This window comes from Neolamprologus brichardi, chromosome 17, assembly GCF_056152115.1.
Source record: "Neolamprologus brichardi isolate AB-2024 chromosome 17, ASM5615211v1, whole genome shotgun sequence".
Taxonomy (NCBI): domain Eukaryota; kingdom Metazoa; phylum Chordata; class Actinopteri; order Cichliformes; family Cichlidae; genus Neolamprologus; species Neolamprologus brichardi.
Window position 1 is genome coordinate 8,776,855 of NC_142120.1, and position 18,573 is coordinate 8,795,427.

Genomic DNA, 18,573 nt, shown 5'->3' on the forward strand with positions numbered 1-18,573 from the left:
TAGGCATGGCTCATCTTTAAACTGAAGCTTCATCGGATGTGCATGGGCTTTTGGAAGACTGGAAAAAAAATTCCCTGATCAAATGAGTCTCAATTTTGCAAAAAAAAAAAAAAAGAAGGAAAAAAAGTAGAAGAAGCATGGATTCATCCTGATTTGTATCAACATTTCACGCTGGTGGTGTAATGATGTGTGGGATATTTTCTTGTCCAGCCCTTGACCACATTGTACCCATCTTCTGATGGCTACTTCCAGCAGAATAATGCACCGTGTGACAAAGCTCAGATAATCTTAAAGTGGTTTCTTGAGCACGATACTGAGTTTGATTTTCTCAAATGGCCCCCACAGTCACCAGACCACTCCAATAGAAAACCTTTGATATGTGGAATCGTAGATTCCCATAATGGATGTGCAGCCAACAAATCTGCAGCAACTGTTGATGTCAATATAGACCAAAATCTCTGAGGAATGCTTCCAGCACTTTGTTGAATTTATGCCATGATGAATTAAGGTAGTCCTGAAGGAAAAAGGTCTCCAGTCTTTGGGATCTGGTGGAACAGCAAGTTCCCATAATGGATGTGTAAACAAATCTGCAGCAACTGTGCGACCATGCGAAAGATCAAACCAAGACTAGGCCACTTGACCCACTTTGGTAATAAAAAAAATCTCTGTTAATTGTTGACTAAGAATTGACTAAGATTAGTAAGAGAGAAATATGTTGTGAGTGGCTTAAAAATGAATATTTAGGCAACACTAGCATGTTCAGGTCACAGCTGTTCTTTACATAAACACAATTTAATGTTATTGAGATGGCTTTATGGGCTTAGGTAATGTCAAAGTCAATTTGTTTTTCATACCTTTCAAAAAAGTAACATGAACCAACTGTTGCCATGTAGGTATGAAATCAAGCTAAAACCAACAGTATATTTTGGCAGTCAGAGCAAGTGTACATGCTTTGTGGTTAAATGGCTCACAGAAGCTCATAAGTCCTCTAAAACTGCAGTGCACTCTCAAAAACAATATGAGTGGATGATTGTGGTGTTATGCGGACAACACAAAGTCAGAATAACAAAGTAATTCAGCTACTTTTGTAAATGATTGTGCAAATCTCAGCAATTATAAATGATATCTTATTGCACACACTTTAACTCATGTCAGGACACGACTTTTCATGTCAATGAAATGCATGTCTTCGTAAACCCTTTCTCATAAGTCTTAATGCTCTTCTCGAACATTTATTTGCAGTCAAATTAAACAAATGAGATACATGAATGAAGCTTAGTCACTCTGTGCTTATGCTAAGCTAAGCTAATTCTAGCCTTGCCCTAGCTTCTGGTTTACCTTGCTGACCAGAGTTTCGATTTTCAAAACATTCCTTCATGAGTTGTTACATTGTAGTGAAGACGTGAAGCTGAAGGAAAGTAAGTATGATGATAAACAAAGATAACAAGTGAGAGTAAAGCTGGAATGAATAGAGTGGGACTAGCTAAACACTAGCAAGATATATTTTCTACAGGCTCGACTGATTGTGTAGACAGAGAATAACAACATAAAATATGTGCCATATCCAATTTTAGCAGGGTATAATGTGCTTGTAAGCTTACGTCTGTGATAAATAGTGCTTTTACTTTCCTCAACACATTATCTAATTGTCCAAGCATGGCCACATGTGAGATACTGTGGAGATAATTTGGCATATGGCGATATCAGCAAGTCATATGTAAACAGTATGTCATTCCTTTGTAAAACAAAGGGGAGAGTTAAGGGAATGGAGCATGGAGCTTTAAAGAGAGGAGGGGGAAGCAGTAAGGAAGTGAAAAACATGAAGGGGGTTTAGGGCAGAAAGAAGCAGAATATTTAAGAGGATTGGAAAACAACGACGGTCCCTCCAAGGTCTTCAATAACCTCTATCAGGACAGGAAGCTACTCCATCAATCACTGTGAAGACAACTTTCTCTTACTTTCTTCCTCGGGCATTAAACCCAACAGACGCAGCAGCGCAGCTGCTCCAAAGTGGCCTGCCTGCTATTTTCATTCCTATCTCTCCGTGAGCACACACATTTTGCAAATACACACATACAGCTGGGATTTAGTAGGTAATTACAGGACTACGGGCAGACTCCAAACCAGTTACACCGCCGAGAAACTGATTGATGTAAAAGAGTGAGGCTGATGGCAATGAAAGGACACAGGATGCGAAACCTCAGCACTGTAACTCTTAAGATCTGTGTGTGTGTGTGTGTGTGTGTGTGAGAGAGAGAGAGAGAGAGAGAGAGAGAGAGTAAAAACCACCTTAAACATTTCCAACATACAACACATTTTACAGAAAAGTAAAAACTATATTCAACATTGTAAAGAGAGTTGATTTTTTAAAATACGCTCATTGCTAGCCTGGCATTAAGACTGAAATACAGAGCCTGAGAAATGCGGTGGTGCAAACTGTTTAAAAAATACCTCCAACTTTATTCCAGTGTTGTTTTGTGGCAAATCCATGTGCAGAACACAACCAGTCAATTGGATCAAGTGGACATAAGGCGAAAATCTGCGTCTACCTGACCCTATCGCAAGTATTTCGTACCCTGAATGCATTAATGCTTAAAGTCTTCTTACCATAGTTAGGCTGCCAGAACTGTAGTTAAAAATAATGTATAAATTCTAAGAAATGTGAGCATGTAAATGCAGGTAAGATCAAAAGTTGTTGACATTAGATTATTTGTTAAATATTTAAATAAATAGTAAAGTGTAATGTGTTAACTGAAAAAATAATACTGCATATAGACAACAGAGAGTATAAAACATTGATGTAGCTTTGGGTGACCATATTTGGCGTTTCTAACCTCAATTAATTTTGTTTGCATGCCACCATTCTTCCAGTCAAAGTATGATTGGGAATATTTTCCCTGTTCCATGGTTACTTAAGTCTGAGAAATGCCACAGTTCTGGATTTCATTAAGAGCTTCAAGAGTGACTTCCACTGAATGTAGCACTATCACACCATTGACAATAGCTTCAGTCTTGGTGTAGTGATGTTCGATTCGTGAACGAATCGTTCAATACTCGAGAATCACTTTACTGACTCGTGAATCATGATTCACAAGCACAACTGACTCATCCCTGTTGCTGTTAGCAATCTAATTCCATTAGTAGAAATATATCTAGCTTATAATTAAAATTGGGGGGGGGGAACAGCCAGTTTCTTAACAAAAACATTTCTGCTCTGAACTGGAAGAAGAAACCCTGAAGCTCCCATCAAGACAGTAGCTCCTCGGTTCACAGTAGCATCGCTCAGCTAACATGCTAACAGCACATTTGAGTTACTCATCCCCTCCCTTGCTGTGCTGAATCGTAGCGTAAGCGAATCACTCAGGACTCACTCACCCCCTTCCTCCTGGCTCACAGCGCACACGAGTTGAACAAATCACTGACTCACTCCCTCCCTCCCTTGCTGTGTTGAATCATAGCATGTACGAATCACTCATTCACCCCCTCCCTCCTGGCTCACAGCTTCTTCTTCTTCTTGGTTGGCAACCAATGTTAAGGCGCATTACCGCCCCCTGGCTCACAGCGCAGTGGACATTTAGATGAGAAAATATATATTTGACACATTTAAGGAAAATACTAATAAAATAAAATAAAAATAAATAAATGTTCCCCTTATAATTTTTTTGCTCTTTTTTGCTGTATAAAATAGTTGTTTTCTTTTACAATCCTTCATCTTTTCAGCGCACCACTCCACGCTCTGTCCCATCTGTGAGCGCAGAACAACCAGTTACAACACAGCAGTTCGGGGATGACGTTGCACATATGGCTCCTCTGTAGGCCTATAAGAAAACCCGGACATTTTCATCCATCTTGAAAATCCCCCCTGGACAGAATGTGAAAAGTGGACATGTCCGGGGGAAAGAGGACGGTTGGTCACCCTAATGTAGCTTCCACATCAGAGAAATGAAGCAAATGTGGAAATATCTTAAACCTGCATTAAATAGCAATAGCTGTGGTTCCAAAAAGACTTCCAGTCCTATATAAGTCAGTGGGTTTAATATCCCGACAGTTTAGGTCATATTGAATACAAAATCAAATCGATTTTGTAAATCTTTGTCATACTATGTTTCAACAAGGAGGCTAATACCTGGTATGGTCATTCGCTAACAACTTATAGAAAACAAGTTGTTATCCAGTGAGCAAGTTGTTTCACATCCAGGCGCTCCCCCCTTCACATCTGGATTTCTTAAAAAACAACATGGGATCTTATTCAAAATGAGACTTCCAAAATCAGTGGGTGAGTTCCCTATAGCTATGTCTATTGATGCTAGCGGCTTCCTACCATTTCCAACAAGCTATAACCATCGCCTAACTCTGACTTCCTAAAAAAAAAAGTGTCCTAAAAAAGCTTGTATTGATTTAGTTTTTACTCACATTTTGGTAAATCCATAAAAAAGGAAAAGGTCCCTAAACTTAAAAACATCACTATAGAACATAATAAAAGCTTGCATAAACAACTTATCTGGTCATCTCTTAGCTTCATATGTAATGTTCAGGCACGAGAAATTATTATATAATTATTATTATATTAAACATATATTCCGGCAGACCTAATGTTTCTGCTAAACACTGGTTGCAGTGCTGCAGTCTGGAACAAGCTATTGAACCTTCTTTCTTTTTCTCTCTTAACGAGTGGAGAGACACCATTAAAAATAATGAGCTTTCCTCTGTTTCTCTGTGCCTTGCAGTCAGTGAGAGTCTTCTGCTCTGGCACAGAGTCCACAGTGTAGGGCAGAGGTTTAACAGGTTTTTTTTTTAATCTTAACTTTTACAATGTGAGAAAAATTCCCGGTTGTAGCAAGTAACCCATTAAGGGCTCATGTGGAGGCAGTTTACCACAATCCCGCTGGTGTGCCGGAGTGTGTAAAACGTTGGGTCACAAACAGGGCAGGAAATTAACTTTTTCCATTGGCTGGACGTGGTACCTGGTCATATCCAAAAGTTAGCAACAGGCACTTCTTATATTTTAGCAGCCAGATGTTTTATAGCTTTTTATTTATTTTATCTTAAATTAAAGAGAGATATGTTGGAGCTGTGCTTTTTTCAGATGGAAATGGAATCTGGCTAATGGTTATAAGATTAATTTTTCCACACAAAAAAGGGATTTCCTTAAACTCTAACTGGCACAGCAGGTTTGCTGTTTTTCACTGCTGCCTGAGCCGCACTCAAACCTGGCATCAGTGCTGCTCTACACATCTGCATCACATCATTTTAATAAAAAAGGAATGATATGAAATGTATACACTACCTTGAGACTGCCATTTTCATTTAGACACAACACACCACGCATTGTGGACTGACATTACACCTTTCATCATTATTGTTTTGTCCTATGCAGTGTACCGTTCCTGCAGCACGGCAGCATTAACTTATCCCATAATCAATCTTGTTTCACTCATTCATTCCCCTCCGTTCCACTTGTCAATACCACAGCTGCAGTTACTGGGTCAGTTCATTTTCCACATGGAGGCATCTCACATGTGGGACACTGGAGTACACTAAAATGGGTGACATGGCAGCCTCTGGGCAGCAAAGAGGTTGTGTGGTGTTACTGTTGAATGGCATGGTAGCATAATAAAAGGGCACGGCCATGTGTGTTTTTTAAAATTAAAAGAAAGGAAACATGCCCTGTTAGCTCGTGTACCAGTCCAAGAAATATATTTGGAGGAAAAACCCTAAACCAAATAATCTGAAAACATTCTCTTTTAATGACACTGTGTCAATCACAATCTGAATTTTGGGTTTTTTTATGCAGGAAGTGTCCAAAAACGTACCAGAAGGATAACAAGTATTCACTTTTTGATACTTCTATGTCAGCTCTTAAGTTACTGATACTATGGCAGGGCTGGTATATTGGCCAATATTAGCTATTTGCCAATATATCAGTATGAACATTTATAACAGACAATAAATGAAAATTCAAAAACTAAAGAGGAAAAAAACCTTGGTCAACTATGTTGAATAGTTTTGCTGCTATAGGGCAATCAGAGTCAGGCATGGCTTAAATCAGTAATACACAACTTTTTTGCCAATAACAGAAGATGCTTTTTAAAACTACATCTTAAATAACAGGGTCAAAAAGAAAAGAAATATTGGCCCACATATCAAATTTTTAAACCACTTTTTAAAGGTCTTTGTTTTGACAACAGCTTCCTTCGTGTTAGTTTCATTTCCCGCAAAATGACTAGAATCCAATCCAAGAAGCACCACTGAACTCAGTGCATCATTTGAATAAACAAATACCTTAAAGGTAAGTGTATGAGCAGGTTCACAGCAATGATGGGAATGTCTTCTTTTATTAGGAAGAGTCAAAACATATTTTGACACGGTAACAATAGCAGCGTTGCTCGTCCTTATCCCACCTCCCATGACAATGATCAGCCTCCAGTCTGGAGAATACTCCGCAGTGGTTACTGCATTAACACGGTAGACAGGACTTAGAAACAACAACAACACACACAGAGACAGAAACAGAGACTGACACAGAGACAGACCAGATCAAAACAAACACAGGTCCACCTGTATATCAGTGTCTGTCTAACTACATTGTGCACCACCCGTCAGTCAACTGAGTGAGGGACAGGCAGTTTAGAGAGGTCAAATGTGTTTAAATGTTCAATCAGTGTGTGTGGGCATGTTTTGTATTTGTCAAACCAGAAACAGCAGTGTGCACTTCAAAAATTGCCCTTAATTTCACCATTAGTCATATATAGCGTTTCATTGTTTTGCATTAGATTGCTAAGTGATTTTGCCCGCTTGCTTTCCTTACTTCTTTCATTGTTCATCCAGCATTCCTTCCTTTTGTCATATAAGGCTTCCTCCTCCTCAGTAACTACAGGAGCTTCCAAACCACTACCAGAAATGGCATAAACATGTATTATTGACGACTGAGTAAGAAACAACCAAATTTCAAAACTAGGAAAATTAAGAGTGATATACAGTGCTTCCTCATTTGATGGTGTCTTTCACAGCCTTTCCTCCATCTCTCTTTGTGAGGGGAAAAACGTCAGACTATATCAGTGCTAAATGTCATTCTCAGGCCTTTCAGCTAGTGAGATGTGTAGTAAATTTGTCATCTTTGCTGCAGAAGTGGGTCAACATTTCTCCACAGCCGGCTGGATTGCGAATTAGCCCGAGAGTGAGGAGAAGTCACTCATCCCGTGTGTCAGTCACTCTTTGCCTATAATGTAGAGTGATACTACTCGGCACTGGTTTTAAACTGCAAGTGAGCTAAATGTTAGTGTAAAGCAAAACATTTCAAAGTACTCTATGTAAAAACTGTTTATTACTGTGAGCAATGATACTTCTGACGCTCAAAATATTAAAAGCAGCCAAATATCTGGTATAATAAAATATTATATTCATTGTAAATTAAGACAGCATGTTAATGCAAATATGCAATTAGCCAATCACATCAAAGCAACACAGCAGTGGATTTAGGCATGTAGACATGGTCAAGACTTTGCGGTGTGCTTGTCGGTGCCAGGCAGACTAAGCATTTTAGAAACTGGTCATCTACTGGGATTTTCCCACACAACTGTGTCTAGGATTACAGCAAATAGTCTCAAAAAGGCAAAATTTCCAATGAGCTGCAGTTCTCTGGGTGAAAATGGTTGATATCAGAGGTCAGAGGAGAATGGCCACACCTTCCATACCGATTACAACCAAGGTATGCAGAAGAGTGTAAGGTCACACCTTGGAGCAGATAGGCTACAGCAGCAGATCACACTGGGTGCCACTCCTGATATCTACGAACAAGAAGAAACTAAGGCTACAGTTGAATTGAACAGTAGAAAACTGGAAAAACAATCAGATTAATCTTAATTTCTGCTGCCACATTAGGATGGTAGGGTCAGAAAAGAACATGCAAGCATGGCTCCATCCTGCCTTGTATCAACGGTTCCGGCTAGACGTAGTGGTGTGATGCTGTGCAGACGTTTTCTTGGCACACTTCGGGCGCTGTAATGCCAACTGTGCATTGTTTAAACACCACAGCCAACTCGAGTGTTGTTGCTAACCATGCCCACCTCTTTATGATCACAGTGTATCTTCTAATGGTTGCTTCTAGCAGGATAGCAAAGCTCATCTCAGATTGGTTCTTTAAACATGACAGTGAGTTCATGGGAGTCAAATGACCTCTACGGTCTCCCAGATCCCAATCCAAGAGAACACCTATGGGATGTGGTGGAATGGGAGATTCCCATAATGGATGCGTAGCCCACAAATCTTCCACAACTGTTTGTGTCAATGTGGAGCAAAATCTCTGAGGAATGTTTCCGGCACCTTGTTGGATCAATGGAAAATTAAACGTTTAAGCTTATATCATTAGTTTAGTAGTTTTGAGATGGTGATTTTAGTTATTTTGCTCTTTGGATTTTGATTGGTGGAAGATGGATTGGATGGGTAGGTCTTAAGGTTTAGCCACTGATAAGACTCTTTGTTTAAGAGTCTTGGTTTAAGACTGAAAATGACAAAATATCAATATATAACAGTGACCTAAAAACATTTGATACCCAGAGTACACCTGTGGCATTTAACAGAATGTTCAGTACTGTAGGATGTAGTCTGTGTGCTGTGCAAGCATGCCACAAAAATCTTCAACAAGTTAAGAAACTCATTAGTGCTGATGTATTTCTTTACCAGACAGTTTAGCTTACAGGCAGATATTTTATCAAGCAGTGCGATGGTTCGATGACAGCCTGCGTGTCAGAACCCACCTTTAACAACATACAGGCAGTCGCTTTTCCATATTACTTACAGTGATAGCTATTAAGAATAGCTCAGAGGTATGGCCAGCATGAGTTATTCATGAGATTGGTTTCATATGCTGGTGTCTGTAAACATTCTAATCAAAATTCCATAAATTAGTCACACGAGGCAATGCTGGCTCCGTTTTAATCCAGATCGAAAGCTGCCCCTTAGCAACGTAATTACACCCGAGTTTTATCCTTCATTATGCTTTTTATTGGTTCTTAAAATGGCTCTCTCACTGGTCCACCGCTCTATGTTTAAACGAGAGGGGATCATGTGAACTGGAGGGCTGGATTCAGTCACAGAAAAGGAGTGCACTGAAATCCTAAACATTATCATTAACCTTTTAGTTATGCGGGGCAGCTGCTGTTCTCACAGATAAGATAATGAGCATAATACCAGTTTGGAAAATAGTAAACTGGTGAACACTTAAGGAGCATAAATGTTCATACTCTACAAAGTAGTTTAAACCACTTTACTGTGTGACACCACACCACTAGGAGTACCTGTGACGTTTGCTTGACTAATATGGTGTGTTTTCGCCATCTGGTGGTATCCGTGTCACAGTGTAATAAATTCATGCCAGTGTTCCAAATGGAAATATGAGTATCTTAATAGGAAACAAGCCATATGCAGATTAAATCCAATGGTGAAAAAATGGATAGCTGCATCATTCCAACACGTTGCCTTGTCAGTCTATAAATAAGAGAACAATCTAAAAGGACTGGTATTAATAGAGCACTTTTTAACTGAGCGGTCAAAGTGCTTTCTAGTGCAAGTCTGATTCACCCAACTACGCACTCAGTGCTTTTTATTCTATGCCTAAGCACATTATATAACATTCACACACTCACATTATGATGAATCTATCAGCATTCATCACCAAGGATGCTTGGGCATGGGCATGCTTGGGTAGGAGCTGGAGATTGAACCATAAATCTTTTGACTGGTATAAAACCCCCTGAGCCTCCTGAGCCCCAGCTGCCCATCAAGGCTAGTCTAGGAGAGGATATCACTTACTGTGATTTAATCAATTTTTTAAAGCATCTAGATAATTTGGAAGAATACATTTCAAACCCCCATGAAAGATTTATTTATTCGCACTTCTTTAAAAAAATAAATAAGAAATAAGGTAACGCTTGATAATCAGTGACGTAACATAAAGTCTGTTAAATTTAAATCTTTCTAGTTAGGAAGCATAAACCTTTGCAAATCCATTTCATCAAAGTGATAACAGGTGGAGAAGCAACAACAAGATAAGCCCCAGAAAGGAAATGGTTTCACAGGTGGTGGCCACAGATCAGTGCTCGTTCCTTATCCTTCCTCTACTCTTGCTTATTGCTAGTGTGCTTGTCACTATTGGCAGCGTGAGATCATGTTTAGGCATGCTTCTGATGAGACAGTGGATGGTGTCCTGGGGAATCTCCTTTCAGACCTGGATGAGTGCATCCGTAAGCGTCTGTGGCCCAATTTGCCTCAGCTGGATTCAGGTTTACCAAATGTGACGGTGGTTCATTGGCATCAATACATCAGTTATCCATGAGCGTCTCTTTCTGGTGCAGAGTAATGCCAACCCCATGTCACTAGCATAAGGTCTAACATGGATGTGGAGATCTGCGTGTTGCTCTAAGAATATTCTTCACCAGACCATCGGTGACCCATTTCCTAACTGGTCATACTGGATGATCTTGCAAGCAGCAAAACATTTACCACAATGTCTCCAGACTCTTTCAGGACTGTTACATGTGCTCAGTGTGAACTTGCTCTTATCTGTGAAGAGAATAGGGCATCAGTGGCAGACCTGCCAGTCCCGGTGTTCTTTGGTGAAAGTCAGTTGATCTGTATGGTGCTGAGCTGTGAGCACAGGTAACTGCCAGATGTTGCCACCTCACCTCATACTATTCGAGTCCATTTCTGACAGGTACACTGGAGGTCATTTTCAGGGCTCTGGCAGTGGGTTAATGCTTTTCAATGACCCTGTCCTGCTCTCCTCACTCAATGTTGGTGACTATGCTGGGAGACACTTTAAATATTCTTGTGATAGCACATATTGATATGCCTTGCTGAGCAATCAGAATGGCAGTCGTGTAATCTAAATGCTACATAAGCCGGGATAAGAAGAGAACAGGGAGATGGAGTCCACCTGCAAAACAACTTTAAAACGACAACTGGGGAGAAGGGAAAAAGCAGACTCCAATCATGCCAGCAAAATGCTCCCAACAGAGGCTCTGGAACCTCTTTGGCTACGTTCAAACTGCAGGTCTTAATGCTCAATTCCAATTTTTTGATCAAATCCGCTCTAGTGTGAATCCTCAAAGCGGCCCGCATGCGCAAAAGAAGACGTCACACACAACGTGCTCTGTTTAGACCCAGACCAAACAGTATTGTTTGACTGATGGCCCTTGATATACAGACTTGTTTCGGACTTTACGTTTCCCAATTTTGCTTTAAGTTATTTTGTTATTTACATATGGCCTAATAATTATCCTTATTGCTGTTTTAGAGGAACCGTGCTTCAAAGGATAGTTGCAGATTTCTGCCAGAATCTGCAGATTATACAGTACAAATAAAATGTTCACGTTTCTCCAACATTGTCTTCCCAACAGTTTCAGTGGATGGCCAGGAAGCGTTCACAATGTCTTCTTGTGCCCTTCTCCGGCTCTAATTGCCATCTGTCTTGTGTCAGTGACGTAAAAGATGGATTTAAATCGACATGACCATTGAAACAGCAGTCGCTTTCTAAAACATCAGATACGTATTGGATTCAGTACCACATACAAAAGTGACCCAGATCGGATTTGAAAATATCGGATTTGTGCTGTTCACACTGTCATACCATGATTGGATATGGGTCGCATAGGATCAAAAAAGTTGGATTTGATGCACCTTTGTGAGGGTCAAAGGTTATTGGTCTCTCTTTTTTTTAAAAAAAATCACATGCACATTTTAAGTGGACTCAGTTAAGATTGCAGTTAATTTCTGAAATTTTAGGTCAATGCTTTATTATCTTTAAGATGGAGAGTGAGGAGTTGAACCCACTCAAATTGTGTTTTTAAGATTTCAAACTTAAACATTCTGAATGAAAATAAAGATTTTTTTTTTTAAAAAATCAGAAACTTTGTTGTTTTACAGGATTTATTTATGGCACGAGAAACATACTGCATGAATTCTTTTACATATACATTTGTTCACATTTGGCAGTGGCCTCCTTTCATTATGCTTTTTGAACTGCATAACATGATTTTTCTTTATACTTACGGTCTTCAACAACAAACTAAAAGACTACTAGTAACATAATAACGGTCAATGAAAGTACAAAGTATTGTAGAAAAGCTGTTTTCTTCTCCTTCAAACAAATACAACAGCTATGTCCTCCTTTAACCTTCAGGGGTCACACTTCATGATCTCTCTGAGGCAGATGGTAGCATAGCACGAGGAGTCCAAGTCGAAGTTTAACGTGAGGGTGAGCGACTCCGAACCTGCCATCGTTCTTCCACCCTCTCTGCTGGCTGCTCTCTGCAGCTGATACCTGAGGTTGTGCGGCACTGCCAGCAGGGGGCGGTAGCAGCCAGGCAGGTTCAGTTTGAGGCTGCTGACTCTGAAGCGGCAATCTTCCAGTCCATCTCTGACCAGCCTCTCTCGGTACCAAGTTCCCATGGCATTTTCTGGATACTTCACAGTGTTTCCTGGCATCGGTAACACAACCTGGCAGAACAATGTAACAAGTAGCAACTGTAGTGTTACTGTAGTGTACAAAAAACAGCATTTGTCAGAGACACAAATAGCTCCAAACACTCCCTACTTGTTCTAGTTTATAGATACCCTCTTGCTCCTCTTTATCTGTCACCACATGGATCTAGAAGAAGGCACAAACACAAAGTTAGTGGCACTGACAGGGTGTTTGAAAAAAGTAACAACGTGTCCTCACATCGAAAATGTGTCCTGTGACCAAAAGAGCACAAATAAATGTGTCACTAAATAATCCTATTTACTGTTGAAATTACCAGGAGGTATTTCTGGACTGCAGCAGCAGCAAAAGTACAGTAAGTGAAACCATAACAAAGTTACTGTTGTAAATCACAGCCTCAACAAGCAGAAAAAAAAGGAAGTAACCACAGTTTTCACCTCTATTCTGTCCTTTCATGCACACTAAAAAGGGTAGTTTACCTCACTAAAAGGAAACAAATAGAAACAATAAATAATTAATTGATAAAAAATTTTAACGTGCTGTTTGCTGATATACTTTGTGTTGTTCTCACCCCCCATTCTAACCCCAGCTTTGCAGTTTCAGGCCAAGATTATGCTTTCATTTCTCCAGCTTGGATTCTTAAATGCCACTCCTCCTTTATCTCCTCCTTTTCTGTTTGGCCTGTGCAAACTTTACTTTGAAAAATAAGACAAAACTTAAGCTCATGCTTGCATGAACATGTGAACACACGGGAGGAAACACTCAGCTTTAGATGTGCTTGTACTGGAAATACTGTGTGGTTTAAGCGGTGGGCACTGCCTGGGTAGCATGCAGGACGCAGCACACATGACTGTACCAAGTTTAAGATTCAAGGATCTGGTAAATGTGTGAAAACGAATGCGGGAACTACAATTCTAGCATTTAGGTCCACGATGAAGTCAACAAGCTGGTTCCTGTACTTCTGTGATAATGTCTGTCACAGATGCAACAAAGTCACAAAGCCTGGAAAAGTGTTTGCTCTGATTATAACACAAAGCTATCCTAATTACGCCTGAGCTATCTTTTTAATCAGTTATCCCTTTTAAAAGATCTCCTTTTCCTGTTTTATCTGCCTTCTTACCTGAGCCATGCTGGTTTCTCTAGCATCTTCTATTTTGTTTTGACCTTGTCGTAACCACACCAGGTCACCTCTTCGGACACTGTGACCCATTGTAGTTAGCCTGTGTGCCGCCGCCTCGTTCCAAACTCTGACAACCACAAGAACATCGACATAATTTTTCAAATTAAAGATCTAAAGCACTGGGATGGCATGTTATTAATAACACTGTTTGGTTTTTATATAACATTTAATTTAGTTTCCTAATAAATAAAAGAAACCACTTATTTGGGCTACACCTAAGGCCAATTTATCTCCCTCACCTATAATGGAAACCAGCTTTAATAAATAAATGAATACACAACAATTTTTTTAAATATCGCTATCTGTCAAACCTGTTTGTGTTACTTTTAAAAAAAAAAATTTATTATCATAAAAAATAGTCAAAGACGTGCCCCGCCTTGTGCCCTATGACAGATGAGACAGGCTTCAGCTCCCCCGCAACCCTGAACAGGAGAAGCAGTTAAGATAATGAATGGATGGGTAGATTCTCCTTGCAGCTGACCTGCTACAGTAAGCGTGAGGGTAGAAAATTCTCATGCTGTGTGGCAGGCTGAGCCAGGCTTGGTCACATCCATCAGGACCTGTACCGTAGCGGTTCAGGGCCCGCAGCATCAACCGCTCCCTGGGCTTGGACAACGGCATCAAAGCTAAGGACTCCTTAGCGTTATCTGGAGTGGAGAAGGGTGAAAGACAGAAAAATAAAACGACAAAACATACTGAAATTGCAAATTCTAAAAAAAGCATTTGCATGACGTTAATTCAGTTTTAAAAAACACAAAACTTGGTTTCTGAAAAGTGACATGAATTCACTAGAATAGCAGACGCTGACATTACAAAATCATAAGGTTTTAGCCAAACATGGATGATGAATTTCAGCCAACTTTCAAAAATAGAGGAACAGATCATCACACTGTTCATCAAAAAAACCCTCAGATTCAGCAAAGAATAGTTCTCATTTTAGAAGTTTCTGAAAGAAGAAAAAACTCCCATAAAACTAAAACAAACCTGTTTGGAGGAAGTGTCTCTTTGCATGACTCTGAGGATCATCGCCTTCCTCTGGAGTGAAGAAGAGACGTACAGCACTCACCTGACACACACATTACATACAGTAACTCAACAATGTGCTGTTTTCACTGAGCAATGCCGATCGTGGATTAGCTCTATATGACCGTAACCAACAGTATTATCATCTTGAATACATAGCGAGTGTCTCAAACGCTCACCATATCCTCTTTCAGTAGAGCTAGTCCTACTCGATCAGACTGAACGCTCTGTCCGCTCCCAAACCTCTGTGGTCCGTAGTAGTTGACAAAGCCTCTGGCCTACAGTGAAAAACATCAGAGGTCACTGTGTGGTGGTGGCTATGTAGCTTGTATGAAGCAGACATTCTGGACCAACAAAACCACTTGCTACTGAGCAGACATATTTTAAAACTCTATCAGGAAAGACATGATTAGTCGAGGACTAATTTCAGCTGTGGCTTCTTGACAGCCTTCCACTGAGACCTTTTCTGATGAGGCTTCAGTGAATAGCAGATGAAGGGCCAGATGAATCTCTCAAGTACTGTGTCAGGCCTTTGCCGGATTTTTTCCCCCTCCTATTTTTAAAGGACATGACGTTCAGATACTGTTTTTCTGCTGCAGTGAGGGTTTTTTTTTTAATTTTTTTCCTCTATTTGTTCACTTTCCTCAAATTTTGGAGGACTACACTGAGGTATACCAGGTTTTTAGCTAATAGCTCTTTGAGAATCACCTTGTTGGTCAAACTGTGATATCTTTGCATTATTAGAATCAACTAAATAAACTTTAACAAATGAAGAGTTTTTGTATACCATTCAAAATGTATTCTATGCCAAGCTGTGCAAGTGCAGACACAACACTGGTTCACTATTTAAGTTAGGTGCCTTTTTAAGCTTGTCACTATCCAATAAAAAAAAGTTTTTTTAATAAAACATTAAAGAAAGCCTGGTTCCTGGCATGAGCTTTTACCACAGGATTGCAGAAAACCTAAAATTCAAAATATACCTTAACATTCTCCACTGCTTCTTTCACCAGTGCTGCCAGCCGTGTGTGCACGTCTCCGCCAGAGGAGTGTGTGTCACCAGCACCGTGTGGTCTCAGGTCCCGGACAACCAGGTCGAAGTGATTCCCCTGCAGTCGTCCGAGCCGGAGAGGCTCGCTGACAGAACGCACCTGAAACACGCGGATCCCTCTGTTCTGAAACTCTGCATTCTTCTCTTTCAACCTAGTCACACAAAATGCAAAATATATAAATAGTATTACAAGAAGAACTCTAACATAACACAACTTTTGGTGCTTTTATCCCATGATTTGTAAATAAGAAAAAGAAAGAAAAAAAAAAATATATATATATATATACTCAAAATGCATGAAAGAAACACAGCAGTACCGTTGAGGTGAGACCTTCTTTACCACCATGGACTGGTAGGTGATTGCTCTCTTATCCTTGATCCCAGCATAGGTGAAATCAGATGGCAGGACCCCGAGAGCTGCTGCCATGTAGCTGATGGCCTCCAGAGTCTCAAGGTTTTCCTTACACAGAGTGAACGCTGGAAAAACACGCAAAAAACATCTATATTTTTATCACATTTGAAAATGTTCCCTACGGGAAATCTGATTTTTTTTAAACCATCATTCATTTTCATTTTCTTAACCTGTGTCATCCTGCCCTTCTCACTAAGAGTTTTCCTGTCTTTTTCTCCTGCTTTGACCGATTCAAATCACAATTACTGTGATAATAAAGCTGCCATAATTATTTTATTTATAGTTAAAATTCTTCATTCTTCTTCAGCTTTTTCTATATTATTTATTTGTTTACTTAAAGTAGGTAATTTGATCTAAAGCATTAACCTTGGGGTTTTCTCCTGTTTTTTACATTTTATATTTCAGATGATAAATGATCAATAACATGCAATGCTATGCCTTACCAGTGTAAACTTCATCATCTTTACGTTCCTCCGCTGTTCGCTTCTTTGGCCTCCCTCGCTCCCTCAGCCTAACTGAGATCGATGTCCTCCCCTGGTCATTGAAGCTTTTAGTCTCCACCAGTTTCCCGAACCTTCGATTCAGGAAGTGATGGACTGCCGTCCTGTGCTCCTTATTGTCATCAGGTCCAAACGTATAGGACGAACCTCTCACTTTGGCATCTATAAACCTGAAAAAGTCCTCAGCCTCATCCTCCTTAACAAGCTGGGAGAGCTCTCTGTAGTCTGGGTCCTCCCTCACCCTGATCTCAGGCTGAATGGTGACAGTCATGAGAAAAGGGAAGCGGTGTCTGACAGCTCGGTGGACGCTGGCTCTCTGGTGTTTGTCAGCAAAGGAACCAAGGGAAAGCTCCAGCTCAGGTGGATTTTTATCTCTGAGAGTTAACACAAACTGCTCGAGCTCCTCACTGACCGACTGACCTAAAATCACACCTAAATCTAAACTCCCTAGACTAGGGAGTGGGTCGTGTACCCCCCAATCCAGAGGGACATCAGCATCCTGTGAGGCTGAAGAATGACTGTCCTCTTTATATTCTGCATTGGTTCTGTCATTTCCAACTGAAGAGGCACAGCCCGGTGTCTGTGTGGCTGCTGCTGTGTTAACATGCTGTCCATAGATATCTATTTCAGTCACCACAAAATCCTCAATGAAGTTTTTGATGCTTCCAAGAAAGCCTTCATGGTTTGATATGAAGCATGCAGGAACATTCACAGCCTCACTAACCTGCTTCATGATCAATATATCTAAAAAGAGATGTTTTTACTTACTCCTGAGGGTAAAAGAGGCAGAAATAAAACGTTATCAAAACCTGCTTCAATGTAACTGAAGACACATGTCATACCGTGTCATTGTTATAAAGCAAAATTCAATGAAAATGAGGACAATTTCAAAATGAGAGGATACATGCAAATCGGGAAACGTTAAAAACGTACGGCAGTAATGTTTTTTTGCTTACTTGAGATTTTTACAACATCTGTAACACACCTGTGCGAAATACGAAGAGATGCTAATACATGACAAACGAGATTTGAGTCGGATTTTAAGCCTGCTAGTGTCGCCGCACACCATTAAAAATAATGGCAGAATTCTATCGGCGATTTATTTCCGTGTAAGTTATTTTACTGAGAGCAAAGCAATCCGTCTATTTCGAGTAAACCTAAATCCTTCACATAAACCTACCTCGACATTGATAGCAGAGAGCTGTGGCTGCTATACAAAAGAAAGCAGGTTACGTTACTATTCTTTGAATGATAATATAAACGTCTAATGGATTAATTATCGTAAATTAACGGTTTATTTACAGCACAAACCTGCAGGCGCCAAGTAAACAACACGCCTGTAAACACAACCACGCTGAATGACTTCGGTATTCTTCCGGGTCATGTGACCATCATATGACTTTTCTTAAAGAGACAGGCAGGTAAGGGCAACGCAGAACCCAGATGTGGACCCCTAGTAGGAGGGTTATGGGCAGATGGTTCTGACCTCTGGGCCATATTTGAAACCTTAGAGACATGAATGATCAACATACACAAAAATGTTTATTTATAAGTGCAACATACATTTATTCTTATTCTTATTAACATTCTTGCTTAGGGGGAAGTTTTGTTTTTTTTTTGTTCAGTAAACATCATTTTTTAGAGGATTTTTACACGTGGTTTAATGACGTAAGTAAGGGTTCGTCACTCGAGTAACATCCTTTTTTTAGTGTTTGAATGAGTCCTGTCACTGTGGCTTCACTAAAAATAAAATAGTCAGTTCATCAGCCACCGAAAAAAACAACTTTGAAATACCATGAGAAAACCTAGAGAGCTGTTGGTCCACACCAGTTTAAAAAATTAAATGGAACTCTTGCTTCGTGAAGGAACTATTAAGAAATGTGAGGCAATTGTGTGGCAACATTAGAGCCTTTGGAACAACTAGTTGGGTGT

The 18,573-nt window shown here is 40.0% G+C and overlaps 1 protein-coding gene across 4 annotated transcripts; it reads right to left on the reverse strand.

The window, feature by feature from the left end:
- Positions 1 to 11,907: 11,907 nt before the first annotated feature.
- On the reverse strand, positions 11,908 to 18,022 carry pus7l (pseudouridine synthase 7 like). Of its 4 annotated transcripts, none has more exons than XM_035906632.2 (11): positions 17,953 to 18,020; positions 17,822 to 17,851; positions 16,585 to 17,411; positions 16,047 to 16,206; positions 15,662 to 15,881; positions 14,861 to 14,959; positions 14,643 to 14,724; positions 14,140 to 14,305; positions 13,599 to 13,725; positions 12,613 to 12,646; positions 11,908 to 12,495 (listed from the first exon to the last, which is right to left on the reverse strand). In XM_035906632.2, exons 3-11 carry the CDS (start codon positions 17,372 to 17,374, stop codon positions 12,182 to 12,184), a joined length of 1,992 nt encoding a protein of 663 aa, XP_035762525.1. In that variant the 5' UTR covers positions 17,375 to 17,411; positions 17,822 to 17,851; positions 17,953 to 18,020; the 3' UTR covers positions 11,908 to 12,181. The 4 variants fall into 4 exon arrangements, with proteins under 4 accessions (XP_035762525.1, XP_006780701.1, XP_087687037.1 ...); XM_006780638.3 differs by having other exon boundaries at positions 12,593 to 12,646; XM_087830911.1 differs by having other exon boundaries at positions 12,593 to 12,646; positions 17,822 to 18,022.
- Positions 18,023 to 18,573: the final 551 nt, after the last annotated feature.

Excerpts from the sequence above, each read along its gene's own strand:
- pus7l (XM_087830911.1), bottom strand. The coding sequence starts at position 17,374 with ATGAAGCAGGTTAGTGAGGCTGTGAATGTTCCTGCATGCTTCATATCA. Across the intron at positions 15,882-16,046 it reads AAGAAGGTCTCACCTCAACG|GTTGAAAGAGAAGAATGCAG; the intron begins GTACTGCTGTGT and ends TTGTGTGACTAG. Across the intron at positions 12,496-12,592 it reads GTATCTATAAACTAGAACAA|GTTGTGTTACCGATGCCAGG; the intron begins GTAGGGAGTGTT and ends TTGTTCTGCCAG.